Genomic DNA, 18,785 nt, shown 5'->3' on the forward strand with positions numbered 1-18,785 from the left:
CAGCTGACTAGCTGGGCAGCTTGGTCAATCATCTCCACCCCCTTATTTTTCTTATCTGTAACTTAAACTATGCAGCCCAATAAGGCAGTCCCTAGTCATAAGTGACTGCTAAACCTTTGAAATGTGGCTAAGTGCAACAGAAAAACTGAACTTCTTGTTTTTAATTGATTTAAATTAAAAATTTAAAACCAGAAGTAGTTTTTCTAAGCTTTTTCTATTGATTACACATTGAAATGATAATATTTTGGATATACTAGATTAAAATATTAAAGTTAATTCCACCAAAAATGAACATCACCTGTTTCTTTTGACTTTTTTTTTTTTTTTAACTGTGACTACTAAAAAATTTAACATTACAGAGTGGTTCACCTTTCATCCCATCAGGCAACACTCACACAGGAGATTAAGGATCCAGTGAGGTAGACATTCAGGTGTTTGGGGACAGTTAAGGTCCAGACAAATTATGGTCTCTCTGGCTGCTGGTACTTGAGGTTGTGTTTTTCATCGCACAAGCAAGACATGCTCATTCTAGAAATAATAGAAAATGTGGAAAAACAATAAAAACAGAACAGAAATTGCCCATAATCCCACCACCCAAAGACAGCTACTGGTAAATTTTCTCCTTTTTTTCCCTATGCATGACCATGTGACCTAACACTCTGTGAAGACCACCCCACCCCAGCCTGTAGGTTCTCAGAAAGGCCACTTTAATGGCTTGGCCTCAAAGTCTACACCTCAAGGAGCCCCCTCCAGCTGAACGGCAGGACCTTGAACTTCCTTTCCTGTGACTGTGAGTCCCAGGAGTGGCCGCTGTCTGGTGTGAAATCCAGGCCTCCCGCACTCAGCTCCTGTTCTCCTTGGCCTCTGCCGTCACTTGTGGTCACCCCAGTACTGCTGGCACCAGCCTGGGGAGGAGAGGCGAGGGTCTGCTCTGATTCACTGTCAGCCTGGGGAGGGGAGGCGAGGGTCTGCTCTGTCATATTGTCAGCAGTTCACAGCTGCTCCCACCTCTCTTCAGCCAGTAGGGAAAGCTTTTCCATGCTAGGCGCTGGGAGAGCGACTCCAGAGCGGAATCACTTGGGTCCCGGGTGAAGGAATTCTTCCCATTTTATCCATTAGCTCTCTCCTCTCCAGAGCCCCCGTGTCAGGGGTCCCCCCCTCTGGCTGTATCTAGAACTGGCACTCTCTTTCTTACCACATCTGGTCTGTTCCTGAGAGGGCACTAACCCCGAGTGAGACTTCTTCTTCCTCGGTGTGACCTACTGAGGGACCCTTGATTCTTTCTGGGATCTGATTTTCACCTACACCCCTCTCCTGCACAATCCCTCAAGCACATCTATGTTTATCTGGACCACAGAAGCTCCAGGGCACCCTGTAGAAAGGTAAAGTATCTCATACTTTGTTTTCCCCACTTGACATTAAATAGGAACATGTTTCCAATGAAACCATCACTTCCAATGGCTTCATAGAACCCTATTGCATGGATAGGTTGTAACTTTTAATCTAATCTGCCTCAGTGATTTAAGATGGCTCCATGTTTTTGCTCTTGGAGAAGGCAATGGCACCCCACTCCAGTACTCTTGCCTGGAAGATCCCATGGACGGAGGAGCCTGGTAGGCTGCAGTCCATGGGGTCACTAAGAGTCAGACACGACTGAGCGACTTCACTTTCATTTTCACTTTCATGCATGGGAGAAGGAAAAGGCAACCCACTCCAGTGTTCTTGTCTGGAGAATCCCAGGGATGGGGAAGCCTGGTGGGCTGCCGTCTATGGGGTCGCACAGAGTCGGACACAACTGAAGCGACTTAGCAGCAGCAGCAGCAGCAGTGCATGTCCACTCTCTGCCATGCCCTGTGCCCACAGACAGAAATCAGAATCAGTCCCTCAAGCAGCTCCCACTCTGGCAGGGGGGTGGGGAACAAGACAGACCTGGACACTTGAGACAGAAGTGGACTCAAGGACATGATGCTTGCATCAGTACCACAAGGGAGGGGACAAGGACATGCTGTCTTCATTTGGAGGAGGGAGGGATCACTTCCAGCTAGGAGAAATAAGGAAGAGCTACCTGGAGGAGAGGGCACTGAAAGATGAAGATTTGGAGATGGGGGCAGAGGTGTCAGGCAGTGGGACACCAGAAGCCAACAGGGAGGTCGAGAGGCTGGAAAGTGTGGGGACACTGTGGTGCTTAATGTGGTCAGAGCTCAGGTCATATTTTCGGTTGGGTGACATGCGGGGCAGAAGAGATGGACTAAGCTCAGGCGTGGGAGTGGCCTTGAGCGCCAGCCCAAGAAGAACACAGAGGAGGGCAGGGTTTAACAACAGATCTAGTAGGATTTGCTGGAAGTCTGAAAAGGGAAAGCTAAACATTCCTTAGGTCTGAGAACATGAAAGTAAACAAAGTGTATAGGGAATAGTATTTGTAAGAGCAAGAACCTGCTGCTGCTGCTGCTAAGTCGCTTCAGTCGTGTCCGACTCTGTGCGACCCCAGAGATGGCAGCCCACCAGGCTCCCCGTCCCTGGGAATCTCCAGGCAAGAACACTGGAGTGGGTTGCCATTGCCTTTTCCAATGCATGAAAGTGAAAAGTGAAAGTGAAGTCACTCAGCCGTGTCCAACTCTTAGCAACCCCATGGATTGAAGCCTACCAGGCTCCTCCGTCCATGGGATCTTCCAGGCAAGAGTACTGGAGTGGGTTGCCATTGCCCTTCTCCGAGGACATACACTAAAGGACTAAATAACTACATGGGTGAAAGAGGACAGGCCTGGAGCTAGGGACTGAGTTCTGGTCCAGCCAGCCACTAGTGTCCTGGCTCAGGGCCAGGGCTTCCCTATGGCCTGCAGCAGTTGGACTTGGCTCTGGGGGAGTCTGTTACGATCAGAGGCCCATTTGGCCCTGGGCTGATGTGCTGGCCCTCGTCTGCGGATAATCTCTCTCATGGATAATGTTGCAGGGCAGCCCCTCATTTCTCCATTCAATCTCATTACCAGCCCTTCAGGATTTACATTTAAGACCCACCCTAAGCCCATCACTAACATATGGTATCTTGGCAGACAGACATGAATGGAGATTGTAAATATTGACTCATTCATTCATTCACTCCTTTACTCAGCAGACTACACTCTAGCAGTTCTGGAGTGTGGGTTCTGGCTCCACAGGCCCAGCATTGAATCGGACCCAGGCTCAGCCCTGGAGGCGCTTTCAGTAAATAGTCGACAGTTTAGTGAGGTGGGACTGGGACAGCACAGGGATAGTGGGATCCCGGCAAAGGGGTCTTACCCCTGTCTGATGGTCAGGGAAGGCTTCCCTGAGGAGGAGACCTTTAAACTGTGTATTAAAAGAGGAGCGGGCCTTTGCTACAGCGAAGAGCAGGGTGCTCACAGGCAGCGGTTACAGCCTGCAGTGGGGGAGAGGCTTTCTGTGCTACATGCCTCCTGCAGTCTAATGATAAGAGGAGGTGGATGGGAAGGGATTATCTGCTCTTGTTTACATGATTAAAAACAGACAAATACTTCCTTTATCTGAAAGAATGAAAGGGCTTTGGGGAAAAATCCTTTTGGCAGCAAAGCAAAGTGCAAGCATCTCCTTAACTGACCTCACCTGCTCCCCCCACACCCTCAACCCCCTCACCCACACCCCCAACCTCCCCTCGCCCCCCTCCTCCGCCCCAACAGCCATGAGAAGAATAGCTCCAGGATTGACCTGCTCTGGTGGGTGGCAGGCAGAGGTGGGGAGGAGCCAAGAGGAATGAGACCCACAAGACCCTTCTCACAACATCCCACATGGAGAATCTGGGCCAGGGCGCTAACCCAAGCCGGCCACAGGGTGGCACCTCTCAGGGAAAATCTAACCGTGCTCCATTTTATAGATGCAGCTCCTGACGTCCAAAGATGGACGCCTGGGTCACAGAGCCAGATCACCAACTCCCAGCCCATGGCTCTAACTCACTCCCTCATTCAGCCTCAGTCATGAGTTCATTCAAAAGCCTGCACTAACCACCTGCCTGGGGCAGCACCGAAAATTCATGCTGGGCACGAAGGAAACACAGAGAAGTCAGACCTGCCCCTCTGCTCACATGTCCTCAATCTGATGAGAGAGACAGACAGTGACAACCAGGGTCATGAGAGAGGAGCCCAGGGGTTGTGGGGACTCTCCCCAACGGGGTCCTAACTCGGGGAGAGGTGGCACTGAGCCTGGTCTCATCTTCTGGGTAGGAGTTGGGCAACTGAAGGGAGCTGCTAAGAGCACAGAAAACAAAAGAAAGAGCATGTGGGAAAGTCTAGAAGCGTGAATGGGCTTGGCTGATGACACTGGGCAAGGGGAAAGAGCAGAGGGAGGCTCGATGGAGCCAGGGGATTAGGGGTGGGAGGATCCCCATGCCGGCTCATTCCCAGGAGCTCTGCGAGGGTGCGGGGCAGAGCAAGGAGGGGGTGAGAGTGGGTGCGCCTGAGTGCTTGGCCTGCCCACCCACAGACGCTGACACCCACCGCTCTCCCAGCTTGATGTCCGGCCTCGCCTCCCTGGATGCCAAGACCTCCAGCCGCCTGGGCATCCTCACCGTGGCATACTACCTGTGGACCACCTTCGTGGCGGTCATCGTGGGCATCATCATGGTCTCCATCATCCATCCGGGTGGCGCAGCCCAGAAGGAGACGACTGAGCAGAGCGGGAAGCCCATCATGAGCTCAGCCGACCCCCTGCTGGACCTCATTCGGTAACCCCCGCGGCCAGCACCCTGCTTGGGAATGCCACACCCGATGGGGCTGCTGACTCCACAGACCCAGCCCTGCCTGTCGCCCAAGGAGTGGGAGAGGGGGTGGGGACGGGTGCTCAGGGTCTTCTATTGATCACTCATGATCACAAAGGGTCAGCCACAGAGGCTACACTCTGCCCCCTCCACCCCATGCTCCCTGCAGGCTCACACTGAACTGTCCATCCCCATCAGGACGGGATGAGCAGGTGGGCAAAGGGGATGCAGTAAGGACATTTCTCAGGAAGGCAACAGCTGCACAAAAGTCCTGAGCTGGGCATAGTGTTGTAGGGAGAAGTCATGGGCCATTCCGGGTCCTGAGGTGTAAAGGGGGAAGTGGACAGTCATTATTGGAGGAGTCGGTTGGGGCCAGACCATGAAAAGCATTGGGAACCAGACCAAAAATCGCATTTTATCCTAAAGGCCACAGGAAATGGGTTTTAGACATAGGAGTGCCATGATCCAATTCAGAAGGCTTACTCTGCCCTCCAGAGTGCTGGTGGATAGGATTGGGGGCTCACGGCCAGAGAGGAAGGCAGAGGAAGGGACGGGGCCAGGGTGGTAGCCACGGGCCTGGGGGAAGAAGGAAGACTGAAGGCCACGCAGGAGGTAAAATCAGCAGGAGATGGTGAGATGGGGGGAGAAGTGGAGGGGGTGGGGCTGCTGATTTTAAGGGCATGAAGGTGTCTGGCCTGGGCACCTGAGTGGACAGCAGCGTGGTCACCAGGCCAGAGGACAGAGTGGAGCAGGTGTGGATCTCCTGGTGGTTGGCTGCTGGATCTGAATCCTGTGGGGAGTCTGAGCCAGAGATGGACATTGGGAGAACAGCAGATAGAGGCCTTAAAAAGACCCTGATGGCAAAGGGGTCTCCCAGGACAGTGTGGGTACGAACAACAGGGCTAGGACCGAGCCCGGGGAAGCACCACATTGGAAACAGTTTATTGGGCTCAACAGGGTGTCCCATTAAACTTGCTCTGTGGGCTTCTTCTGGTCCCTCTCATTTTCTTGCCAATTTCAGATATAAGAAAACCAGTCCAGAACTTGCCTGGAGGTCCAGTGGTTAAGACTCCCGACTGCCAATGCAGGGGGCAGAGTTTCCAGTCCTGGTTGGGAAAATAAGATCCCATGTGACACACTACACAACCAAAAAAAAAAAACCTAGTAAGAAATCCAGTCCAACCTAACAGTAAAACTCCAAACTCATTCCATTTAAAACAGATCCTGTCCTAGCCTTTTGCTGATTCAGACGTGGAAATTGGAGTGTGGAAGAAAGTCATAGCAGGTTTTTCCTTCTTTCTTGCTCCATCTACTTCCCTGTTGCTAGCTCTGGGACTGCACAGCAGAGAGGGAGAGGGATGGCTAGCAAAGTCCTCCTTCACTGGAAGTGGAGTGCGCTGGGGTAGGTGCTCCCTGATTGTATTTCTTCAGGGGAGCCTTTGTGAGCTCTTTGGTGCCCCTCTATCACTGGCATCTCTCACCTGTTATCCCCTTGACTCAGACACTCCCTGCACCATTTGGCTGCTCAGGATGCCCTCCTCAGCCCTGACCTCTGGTGTCTGGGGACACCTCACCACCACTCACTCCACTGATCCTCTTAGGCAGAGTCCCTTCCACAAAGTTCACATTGGCCTGTGGAACACACACACACACACACACACACACACACACATACACACACACACCCTTTGTGGATGTTCAGCCTTTCCCAGGTCCTTTGGACATGAGTCAGGCACCAGGTCCTATACCACAGATCTTAGAGGACACAGCCAAGGTCTTTGAGTAGTTCTCTTGACTTAAAGTGAAGGAGAAGCAGTCCTCTTGTCCCCGATGGGGGTAGATGCCCAGCACACAACCCCTCTGTCTCCCTTTCTTTTTCTCTCGAGTAACCCTTGCCCTCTGTATCAGTTAGCTGTTGCCGTGTGAGAAACCATCCAAAGACCTACTGCCTTAAAACAACAACCACATGGCTGCAGGTCAGATGGAAGTTCCCGCGGACTTGGACGGGGCTCAGCTGAGCCGGCCCATGTGTCTGCAGGCAGCTGGCCGCTCCACTGGGGAAGAGCTGCTATGGATGATCTTGGCTTAGATCTAGCTGTGCTCCTCATGTTCCCTCATCTTCCTACAGGCCAGCCTGGATTTATTTCATGGTGGCGATGGGGTTCCAAGGGAGAACTAGTCTGGGCATGTTCTTATGAGGAAGGTAGAGGAACAAGAGAGGGAAACAGAAACATGCCAGTGTTTTTGTAAGTCTCTACTTTTGCTGAGTCCACTAACATTCTATCAGCCAAGACGAGTCATGTGGCCATGCTCAGACTTAGGGTGGGAAGAGATAGCAATGTCAAGGCAAAAAAGTCGTTGTGCCCTGTCTGACTCTTTGTCTCCCCATGGACTGTAGCCCTCCCTCCAGGCTCCTCTGTCTATGGAATTTTCCAGCAAGAATACTGGAGTGGGTTGCCATTTCCTACTCCAGGGGATCTTCCCAATTCAGGGATCAAACCCATGTTTCCTGCATCATCTTGCACCGACAGGCAGATTCTTTACCACTCAGCCACCTCAGTATCCAGGCGTGACAAGGCATCAGTGGATAAGGGCCATTAGTACAATCAAGTGACCACTCCCTCCGTCTTCTCCATTCTCCAGGTTCTGTTAATCCTTTGAGATATGTGATGAAGTAAGGATCACAAAAGTACCTGGAGTTTGTTCCTGCTGTGTGGTTCTCACCCACAGGGTCAAGAGTTAGAGAGATCCAGGCAGAGTCTGCTGTGGCTACTTTTACTTGCCTGGCGATTCCGTCAGTACGTTGGTGTACGCTTTCTGTACAGTGACACCGCCAAATTTTTTTTCCAGCAGAAACCTCTCAACTGCACTCCAGATTCTTCCATGCACTTGTCTAAAGGCATCTCAAAATGAGCACATCCAAAGCTCAACACTTGATTTTCCCCATAATCTGTCCTTTCCTCAGTCCTCCCATCTTAGTCTGGTGTCTCTTTTTCTCTCATATCCTGCATCCAATCTTTCAGCAAATTCTGTCAGCTCTGTAATATCTTAAACCTTATGCCTCCTGTCCCTCTGCCATTTCCACCATCACACAGACCACCATCACCTCTCGCTTGAGGGTCCAGTACAGTCACTGCTTTCTCTCTGCTTCCCTACAGTCTGTTCTCAGCACAACAGCCAGATGGATCCTTTAAAAAGCTGCTCACAACCTGTCATAGGTTGACAAAATCCGCAGTGTTCACTGTGGCCTGTGGGCCCATCATGATCCACCCTACCACATACAGGTTGGGCCTCTGACCTTCACCCCAACTCTCTCCTGGCTCCAGCCTGCTGGCCTCCATACAGTCCTCCAAATGTCCTTAGGATCCTATCTCAGCACCTTGTCCTCCTTGCTGCCTCTGTCAAGATAGTCCTTCCCTTGCTCCATTTACACCTCTGCAGAGGGCCCTACCAGCCCCTCTCTCTTCATAGCCTGTCTTAGTGCCTGACATTACCCTATCTGTGTATTTCTGTCTCACTGGAATAAAGTACGCTCTGGGAGGGCCAGTTGTTTAAAAACCATCCTGCTGTATCCTGGAGCCTAGAGCAGACCCACACAGTGGAGGCGCTGAGTGCTTGCTGGTTGCATACGCGGGAGGCGGGGACATCTGTTGCACTGGGGCCGGGTTTGAGGCCCTGACACGGAGAAAATGGCCAAGCACGAGGTGTCGAGGCCTGGGTGAGTCTTTGCCCACAGCCACCCTGGAGGACTGTGCAGAGCTGCTGGAGCAGGAGGAAAACCAGGAAAGCTGATGTCCTGGAAGTCAAGGGCAGAGGAATTTCGAGAAGTTTCATGTCTAAGATCCACTATTTCTAAGATTTGGTGACTATGAGTCATCATTTCTTGGAGCCTATGATTCGAAACAGCCTTTCCCTGTGGTAGAAGGAGTCTTGGCGCATGGGGAGCCCCCGCCCTCCCCAACGGCCTCCCCTGCTCAGGGGCTCAGGGCCCTGGATTGGACACACATGTCAGAGTCAAATGTTCCAGGAGTCCCTGCTCTCAGCTGCTTTTCACGTGGTGAAAATTGATACTTTTGGTTTGAGGTTTTTCCCCCAGTTGCTTTCAACCCTGAGCAAGTTTTTTGCAAAGCTGGGTGGTTGGACATCGCTGTCATCATGTCTCAGTCAGAGAGTGGGGCTGCAAGGGAAGGTCACGTGCTTCCTGCAGGGACCCTCATCTTAGCTCTGTGGGATTGCTGTGTGGCTCCTGGGGGCCAGCCCCCTCCCCGGGCCTCTTTCCCCAGTGGGTTTCACGATCCCTTCTAGCTCTGTGGTTCTGAAACACAAAGGCCCAGAGGCCAGTGAGGAGGCTTCTGGGCACAGGCAGAAAGTTCTTGAGGCAGGTTCTGGGAGACGAGGCTGGCAGGACGGTGTAGAGCTCAACCTTGCAGACCTTGATTCCAGGCTGAGGGGGTGGCTGCTCTACTTGAGAAGGGGAAGGCCAGTGGGTTTGGGAAGGATGGATCAGAGCAGGGTAGCGTTGAGTGGGCAGGATGTGCCTGGAGGCATGGGGATGCCCTGGGAAGAGGTGTAGTCACTTCGGTCCCATTCAGCCCATTTTTATTAAGTAACTTCTCTGGGCAGAGTTGGACTGAGAGGTGGTGGGGAGGGAGGGCAGGGGGAGGGGTGCGGTGGGGAAGGCAGGAGAATAAAGGTCCCTGATTCCAGCCGTCAATCATCTTAGGACAGACAGATCGGAAGAGCACCCTGGATAGCCATTCTCGGCATCCTTTGCTAGCTCTGAGATGCTAAGAGGCTGTGCAGAAAATGAAGACACCAGCAGGGAAGTTAAAGCAGCTGTCTCAGCCTTGCTCTGGCCCAGAGCAGATGCCCACCAAGTGCTGTAACAGAACAAGAGTACGGGTGACCAGAAGAGGGAACTGGGAAATGGAGGCAGACATGACTAAGGCAAAGTCAGAAAGATGAGGGCTTCAACTGAACAGGAAAATAAGGCTCACAGCATCCTTCAGGGTGGGAAGATATACGTTATGTCTCTCTGAGATGCTTCCAGAGGAACACAATAGACCATGTCCCTGGATGAGTCTCCAAGACATGAGTTCATTTCCTAGAACTCCAAGTAGGGGCTCCAGAAAATTGATGTCTGCTCACAGGGCAGCCTCCTGGGACAAACCCAAGCAAAACACCAATCAGAGCTGGGCCCCTTCTTTGTTTTCTAATCTTTCAAATACACCAGAGAGATTAAGTCAGCTTGGCTCTATTTATAGCCCCCAGTCACCCCTTCAGGGATTGGATGAAGCTCTTGGGAGCTGTGCTTGGAAAGGAATAATTCCCACCTTTGGAGCTTGGGCTGGGGACGTGGGAATACTAAGTGAGGTGGACCGTGGCCTCATCCCAAGAGACATGCAGGGAGGCCTGGGGCAGAGTGTATGGTCTTGGCCTACTAATATCTCCCAGGCACATTATGTCTGAATTTTATGTCTACCCAGGTCTCCTGGGGAAAAAAGGAAGGCTTGTGATGGGTCTTCAAAGCCAAAAGAAAATGTATGTATTTTCATTTAATAATCAAAAGTATAATTCTTTATGAAAACCTGAGGCTAGGACTTCCCTGGTGGTCTAGGGGACACGGGCTTGATCCCTGGTCAGGGAGGACCCTACATACCAAGGGGCAACCAAGCCCATGCACCACAACAACTGAGTCTGGGTCACAACTGCTGAAGCCTGTGCTCCTAGAGCCTGTGCTCTGCAACAAGATAAGCTACAGCAATGAGAAGCCCATGCACCATATGAAGACCCAGCTTACTCCCGCCAAATGTTTTTAAACACACTAAAAAAAAATCTGAGGATAAGCTTGTGGACAATAATACAGCCACACGCATCAGGAAATGCTTTTGGCTGCTAGTTAAGAGAAACCTGAAGCAGCAGAGGCTTAACTAATGTAAAGACATGTATTTTCTCTCCAATAAGCAGATCAGAGGTAGCAAGGATCACCAGGAGCCCATGCTCCCTCTACCTTTGTGCTTTGGCGTGTTTATTTAGCATTTGGCTTTTCTCATCAGTGTCTCATGGTGCAGTGAGGCTGCTGAAGCTCCACCTGTTATGTCCATGTTCTGGGCAGAAAGAAATGAGCTGGAGGAAAGGACCAAAGGGTCCTGGCTGCATAAGCATCTTTGCAAACTTTTTCCAGGAAACGCCACCCCATCACTCCCACTTACATTGCACTGACCACCCCTCTGGAAAGAGGCTGGGAAACAGGGCTTATTGTCAGGGCCCTCTTGGTCCCTGTAACAGCCTTCAGTTTCTGTTAGTGAGAAGAAAGAATGGAGACTGGGTAGACAGCTAGTCATCCCTGCCACAGCACATATTTTAAATTATTTCCATTATTAAGGATGTTGTAAAGAGATGAACGCATGAGGTATAAGTTCCATTCGCTTTCTTACATGTGGCCTTTTGAATGCTCTTGGTTTCTGCTCAGGCAACAGTGGCTTTCCTTCTAAGTTTTATTAGAGAAACATCTAGTCACTTGAACCTACTGGGACTGTACCCAGGAGACGTTTTCAAACTGTTATCACTGGCGCAATATGGACATCCTTCATTCTGGTCACGAGTGCTCAGGCCAGCGTGCCTAGTGTGAGCTTTGGCTCTGCTTGATTTCCAAAGCCCTTGCTGGCAGCCATTGTTCTGGTGGCAGAAATTTGCTTATCACTTGTTGAAAAAAAATCCTCAGGTGAGCTTCTGCAATCTCAGCTCCTGACCCTGCTTTCCCTCTCCCTTGTGACAATGCTGAAATCAGCGGGGAAAACCATGGCCATTCTCTACCAGTTTTCTGCCTTGGCAGCTCATTGTAAGTCCTCTTCTAACCGCCACATAAAATACAGGTTACCCTGAACCTGTATTTTAACAGCAGTGAAAAAAAATTATAGTTTCTGCTTCTCAACACTTACTGCTGGGGTGTAAAGTCAAGAAAAAAAACCCACACTTGTGTTCACATGTATAACTCCATGGATATCTGAGCTGAGTCTTGCAAAAGAAGAGACATGCCAAGAACAAGAGTGAGCAGGAAGGAGGGTCCAGGTAGAGGACGTAGCATGAACACGAGGCTCTGGGCTGTTCAGGGAAGTGCTAGCACAGGAACAAAAATCCTTGTGAGCATCTCTGACTTAGGATAGATTCCTAAGGCAGATTATAAAGGCAGAAACCCTCACTGTAAATTGAAAATTGCTTTATAGTTTGCTGCCAGAACCATGCGAGGGAGTCCATGTCACCAAACATCCTCTGGCATTGCCCTTCTTTGGGATTCGAATGAAAACTGACCTTTTCCAATTCTTTGGCCACTGCTGAGTTTTCCAAATTCGTTGACATACTGAAGGCAGCACATTAACAGCATCATCTTTTAGCATTTTAAGTAGCTCAGTTGGAATTCCGTTACCTCCACCAGCTTTGTTCGTTGTAATGCTTCCTAAGGCCCACTTGACTTCACATTCCAGGATATCTGGCTGTAGATGAGTGATCACACCATTGTGGTTATCTAGGTCATTAAGACTGTTTTTGTACAGTTCTTCTGTGTATTGTTGCCACCTTTTCTTACTCCCTTCTGCTTCTGTTAGATCCTTACCGTTTCTGCCCTTTATCGTGCCCATACTTAAATGAAATGTTCCCTTGATATATCCAGTTTTCTTGAAGAGAACTCTAGTCTTTCCCATTCTATTGTTTTCCTCTATTTCTTTGCATTGTTCACTTAAGAAAGCTTTCTTAACTCTCCTTGCTATTCTCTGGAAGTCTGCATTCAATTGGGTAAATCTTTCCCTTTCTCCCTTGCCTTTTGCGTCTTTTCTCAGCTTTTTGTAAGGCCTCCTCAAACAACCAGTTTGCCTTCTCGCATTTCTTTGTCTTTGGCATGGTTTTGGTCATTGCCTCCTGTACAATATTATGAACCTTGGTCCATAGTTCTTCAGGCAGTCTACCAGATCTAATCCCTTTAATATATTCATCAGCTCTACTGTAAAATCATAAGGAATTTGATTCAGGTCATATCTAAATAGCCTAGTGGTTTTCCCTATTTTGTTCAATTTAAGCCTCAATTTTTCAATAAGGAGTTCATGATCTGAGTGATAGTCAACTCCAGGTCTTGTTTTTGCTGACTGTATAGAGCTTCTTCATCTTCAGTTGCAAAGAACATAATCAATTTGATTTTGGTATTGACCACCTGGTGATATCCATGTGTAGAGTCATCTCTTGTGTTATTGGAAAAGGGTGTTTACCAAAGGGTTGACCAACATGTTCTCCTGACAAATCTCTGTTAGCCTTTGCCCTGCTTCATTTTGTACTCCAAGGCCAAACTTGTCTATTATTCCAGATATTTCTTGACTTCCTACTTTTGCACTCCAAACCCCTACAATGAAATGGACATCTTTTTTTGGTGTTAGTTCTATTAAAGTGAAAGTGAAGTCACTCAGTTGTGTCTGACTCTTTGCGACCCCGTGGACTGTAGCCTGCCAGGCTCCCCCGTCCCTGGGATTCTCCAGGCAAGGGTGCTGGAGTGGGTTGCCATTTCCTTCTCCAGGGAGAAGTTCTATTAGTTCTATTAGGTTGGTACAAAAAAAACTGTGGTTTCAGACTGTGAATTTTAAACCATTATAACTAGGCTCAAACGCATCTTTGTTAATTAAAATAGGAACAATTACAATCAACATATTTTTGCCAATGAGAAATAAGTTTATTCCTGTAGTGTAAAAATCTATGCTTAAGAATTCAATGAGCTGTTGGGAAGCATTTCCTGCCTCCTGCTGGTTGTGGAAGCATTTTCCTTGCAAAAAGTTGTTGAGATGCTTAAAGAAGTGATAATCGGTTGGCAGGAGGTTAGGTGAAAATGGCAGATGAGGCAAAACTTTGTAGCCCAACTCATTCAACTTTTGAAACATTGGTTGTGTGATTTGCAGTCAGGCGTTGCCATGGAGAAGAATTGGGCCCATTCTGTTGACAAGTGCTGGTTGCAGGCATTGCAGTTTTCCGTGCATCGCATTGATTTGCTGAGCATACTTCTCAGATGTAATGGTTTCTCCAGGATTCAGAACGCTGTAGTGGATAAGATGGGCAGCAGACCATCAAACAGTGACTATGACCTTTGTGTGCAAGTTTGTCTTTGGAAAGTGCTTTGGAGCCTCTTCTTTTGTTGATTATCAGGACTACTCCATTTCTTCTAACAGATTCTTGCCTGCAGTAGTAGATATAATGGTCACCTGAACTAAATTCACCCATTTCCATCCATTTTAGTTCACTGACTCCTAAGATGTCGATGTTTACTCTTTCCATCTCCTGTTTGGAAGATTGACCACATCCAATTTACCCTGATTCATGGACCTAACATCCCAGGTTCCTATGCAATATTGTTCTTTATAGCACTGGACTTTAATTTCACCACCAAACATACCCACAACTGAGTGTTGTTTCCGCTTTGGCCCAGCTGCTTCTTTCTTCCTGGAGCTATTAGTAATTGCCTTCCACTCTTCCCTAGTAGCATATTGGACAACTTCCAACCTGAGGGGCTCATCTTCCAGTTTCATATCTTTTTGCCTTTTCATACTGTTCATAGGGTTCTCACATCAGGAATACTGGAGTGGTTTGCCATTCCGTCCTCCAGTGGACCATGTTTTGTCAGAACTCTACACTATGACCATCCATCTTAGTGGCCCTGCACAGCATGGCTCACAGCTTAATAGAGTCATGCAAGCCCTTTTGCCATGACAAGTCTGTGATCCATGAAGGGGATCATTTTTCTATTGAGGTATTAATGTTTTTGTGGTCCATTTATTTATGTAGCAAATATTTACTGAGTGCCTGTTATGCGTTGGGCACTCTTCCAGGAGCTAGGGACATAGCAGAGAACAAAGCAGAGATCCCACCCTCCAGGGAGCTGATGTTCTGGCGAGAAAACACAGAGAGTGAACGTGGAAACAAGGCCAAGAATTGTAAAAACTCTTTTAAAGATTGAAGATGGTAACACTTTGTTGTATAGTTTCCCCAGTTTGTTTGCTTTATTATTTTATTTGTATTGTAATCTGTCTTAAAGAGCTTCTTAATTTTTTAGCTTTTGATTTTGGCCTGATTTTAGGTTTATAGAAAAGTTGCAGAGTACAGAGAGTTCCCAGCTCTGCTCAACTTCCCCTGACGTTAGTAACCTACATCTAGCACATTTGTCAAAAGTAAGACATGAGATTAGTACAACAGTATTAACTAAATTGCTTCACTGGATTTCACCAGTTTTCCACTAGTGTCCTATTTTTCTGTTCCAGAATCCAATCCAGGATACTAAGCTGCACTTAGGAGTTCTTAGTTTTAATGAAGTAAAATCTACTGATTTATTTTAATTGCTCATTTTGTTCTTAGAAGTCCTTCCGCATCCTGAGATCTGATAAAATATTAATCTGTATTTTTTCTAGATATTTATGGTTTTATTTTCTAAATTATTTATTTCTTTCAGCCATCTGGGATTTATTTTGGTGCAGTGTACATAAAGATCTAGGGCTTCCCAAGTGGCTCAGTGGTAAAGAATCTGCCTGCCAAGCAGGAGACATGGATTTGATCCTGGGTTGGAAAGATCCCCTGGAGAAGGAAATGGCAACTCATTCCAGCATTCTTGTCTGGAAAATCCCCTGGACAGAGAAGCTTTGTGGGCTCCATGGGGTCACAAAGAATCCAACATGACTTAGTGACTAAACAAAAACAACAGCATAAAGATCTAGGGTTTATTTTTAAAGTTTTTTTTTTTTTTTTAAGGGGACCATTTTTAAAGTCTTTATTGAATTTGTTACAGTATCACTTCTGTTTCATGTTTTGATTTTTTGGCTGTGAGATGCATGGCATCCTAGCACCCCAACCAGGGACTGAACTTGCAATCCATGCTGTTGTTCAGTCGCTAAGGGTTGTCTGACTCTTTGTGACCCCATAGACTGCAGCAGACCAGGCTTCCCTGCTTTCAAACTGTCTCCCAAAGTTTGCTCAAACTCATGTCCATTGAGTTGGTGATGGCATCCAACCATCTCATCCTCTGTCACTTCCTTCTCCTCTTGCCCTCAATCTTTCTCAGCATCAGAGTCTTTTCCAATGAATCAGCTCTTCACATCAGGTGGCCGAAGTATTGGAGCTTCAACTTCAGCATCAGTCCCTTCAATGAATATTCAGAGTTGATTTCCTCTAAGATTGACTGATTTGATCTCCTTGCAGTCCAAGGGACTCTCAAAAGTCTTCTCTAGCACCATAGTTCAAAAGCATAAATTCTTCAGCGCTCAGCCTTCTTTATGATTCAATTTTCACATCCATATATAACTACTGGAAAAACCACAGCTTTGACTAGACAGACCTTTGTCAGCAAAATGATGTCTCTGCTTTTTAATACACTGTCTATGTTTGTCAAAACATTCTTTCCAGGGTGCAAGTGTCTTAATTTCATGGCTGCAGTCATTGTCCACAGTGATTTTGAAATCACTTCCCAAGAAAATAAAATCTGTCACTGTTTCCGTTTTTTCCATTTATTTGCCATGAAGTGATGGAACCAGATGCCTTGATCTTAGTTTCTTGAATGTTGAGTTTTAAGCCAGCTTTTTCACTCTCCTCTTTCACTTTCATCAAGAGTCTCTTTAGTGCCTCTTCTCTTTCTGCCATTAGAGTGGTATCATCTGCATATCTGAGGTTGTTGATATTTCTCCTGGCAATCTTTATCCCAGCTTATGATTCATCCAGCCTGGCATTTTGCATAATATATTCTGCATATAAGTTAAATAAACAAGGTGACAATATGCAGCTTTGATGTGCCCCTTGCACTGGAAAGCAAACTCCCAGCCACTGGACCACCGGGGAAGTTCCAAGACCTGGTGTTTCTTTTTCTGAATAGTTGGTCAGCTATGCAGTTCTCTAGAATGGGTCCTTCCTTTCTTCACCGATCTGTGAAGCAACTTCTATAGGATATGAAATACTAAGATGTCCCAGGTTCTGTCTCCAGGTATAGGCTCCATTACATTGATTTTTCTGTTGATGGTTGTCAGTATCTCACTGTTTTGAGAGTTGCATACTTATAGTATGTTTTCACATCTGGTAGGGCAAGACCCCCTCCTGCTTTAGAAGATGAAGATTATGTTAACAAGAATAATGATCTGATTTATATGCCAGGTCCTGTGTTGGGAGCCACAGATAAGATATGAATGACCAAGTCCCCCCTTCAAGGAGGCCAGTCAACGGGGAGGCAGACACCTGACTAGTGCCACCAGCAGCGTGCTGGAGCGTAGGTAACTATAGGGGAAGGGCCAAGGAGTCTGCCTGGAGCAGTTGCAAAAGGTTTGGTCTCTGCTTGACTGGTGTAGGAATCAGCCAGAGAAGTAGGCAGGGCATTTCAGGCAGAAGGAACAGCAGTCAAAGGCCTGGAGTTGGAAAAGTACACAGCGTATTTGAGAAACCATATGCAGTTGGTGTTGAAGCTTAAAGTCTTGGAGTGATGGAAAGAGGCAAGGCTGCAGGGGCAGGTGGGGCAGGTCATGGAAGGCCTCCACTGCCAAAGGAGGTGTTCAGGTGACCCCAAGGGCCCTCCTGTCCTGGAATTCTTCAATTACTAGTTCTCTTCTCAGGAACATGTTCCCAGCCAACCTGGTGGAAGCCACATTCAAGCAGGTGAGTGGGTTCCTGGGTGATGGAGGGTGGGCAGGCAGGGCCAGCCTGGGCCTGGCTTGGCTGGTTAGTCTCCCTGTCTCTGGGGGTGGGATGCTACAGGAGAGGGGCGGGGGGTGGGGGGAAGACCTAGTTCTTTAGAGCCTCCTGTGGCCGTACGCCTGCCCTGGGTTCTGACTTTTCACGAGGAAGAGTTATGAGGGGAGAAGGAAGCCCCCACTGAGTGCTGGCTCTGCCCTCGGTTATGCCCATGCTCACGCACAGGGTCTCTCTCAGTCCTCACAATAACCCTACCCTGGGCTAGGACCAGAACATCTCCTGGATGAGGAAACTGAGACTCCGGAGGATTAAAGGATTTGCCCAAGGTTAAATCACTAGTAAATGGCAGAACTAGTAGGTGAACTCAGACCTGCTGGCATCAAAGCCTGTTTTCTCTTTCTTTTTAAAATAACCCTTTCCTGTAATAAAAACAGTAATAACACTCACTGTAAAATATTAGGGAAATACTAAAATAAATAAGTGAAATTCACTCAGTTGTGTCCAACTCTTTGTGACCCCCATGGACTGTATGTAGCCTGCCAGATTCCTCTGTTCAAGGAATTCTCTAGGCCAGAATACTGGAGTGGGTAGCTGTTTCCTTTTCCAGGGGGTCTTCACAACCCAGGTATTGAACCCAGGTCTCCTGCGTTGCAGGCAGATTCTTTACCAGCTGAGCTACCAGGGAAGCCCAAAGCAGAGGATAAAAATACTTGTAGTTCCAGGACCTAACAATAGTGATAGTAGATGGTATGCTTCTAGTCTTTTTTTCTCTGTTGAAATGTTTTAAAAAATAAAATTAGGATCATAGTACACACACAGCGTGCATCTTGCTTTCTTCCCCCACTCCCATTATTTCATGAGCACTTTACATGGTTATTAATGTTTCTTAAAAATACAAGTCATGTACGGATGTGAGAGTCGGACCGTAAAGAAGGCTGAGTACCAAAGAATTGACGCTTTCAAGCTATGATGTTGGAGAAGACTTTTGAGAATCCCTTGAACTGCAAGGAGATCAAAGCAGTCAATCCTAAAGGAAATCAATCCTGAATATTCACTGGAAGGACTGATGCTGGAGCTGAAGTTCAATACTTTGGCCACCTGATGCAAAGAGCCGCCTCATTGGAAAAGACCCTGATGCTGGGAAAGATTGAAGGCAGGAGGAGAAGCAGGTGACAGAAGATAAGATGGTTGGATGGTATCACTGACTCAATGGAAATGAGTTTGCGCAAACTCCAGGAGGTGGTGAAGGACAGGGAAGGCTGGTGTGCTGCTGTCCTTGGGGTCACAAAGAGTGGGACACGACTGAGCAACTGAACAACAGCAAAAAATACAACACTTAGTGATGATG

The 18,785-nt window shown here is 47.9% G+C and overlaps 1 protein-coding gene across 1 annotated transcript in view; it reads left to right on the plus strand.

The window, feature by feature from the left end:
- The window catches only part of SLC1A7 (solute carrier family 1 member 7), a 52,011-nt gene that overhangs the window by 21,026 nt on the left and 12,200 nt on the right, over positions 1 to 18,785 (plus strand). The window contains exons 3-4 of the mRNA XM_027537220.1: positions 4,496 to 4,711; positions 17,359 to 17,401. Of these exons, the coding sequence (XP_027393021.1) occupies positions 4,496 to 4,711; positions 17,359 to 17,401 (259 nt within the window). The remainder of the gene's footprint in view (positions 1 to 4,495; positions 4,712 to 17,358; positions 17,402 to 18,785) is intronic.

The sequence above is a fragment of the Bos indicus x Bos taurus genome, chromosome 3 (assembly GCF_003369695.1).
Source record: "Bos indicus x Bos taurus breed Angus x Brahman F1 hybrid chromosome 3, Bos_hybrid_MaternalHap_v2.0, whole genome shotgun sequence".
NCBI lineage: Eukaryota > Metazoa > Chordata > Mammalia > Artiodactyla > Bovidae > Bos > Bos indicus x Bos taurus.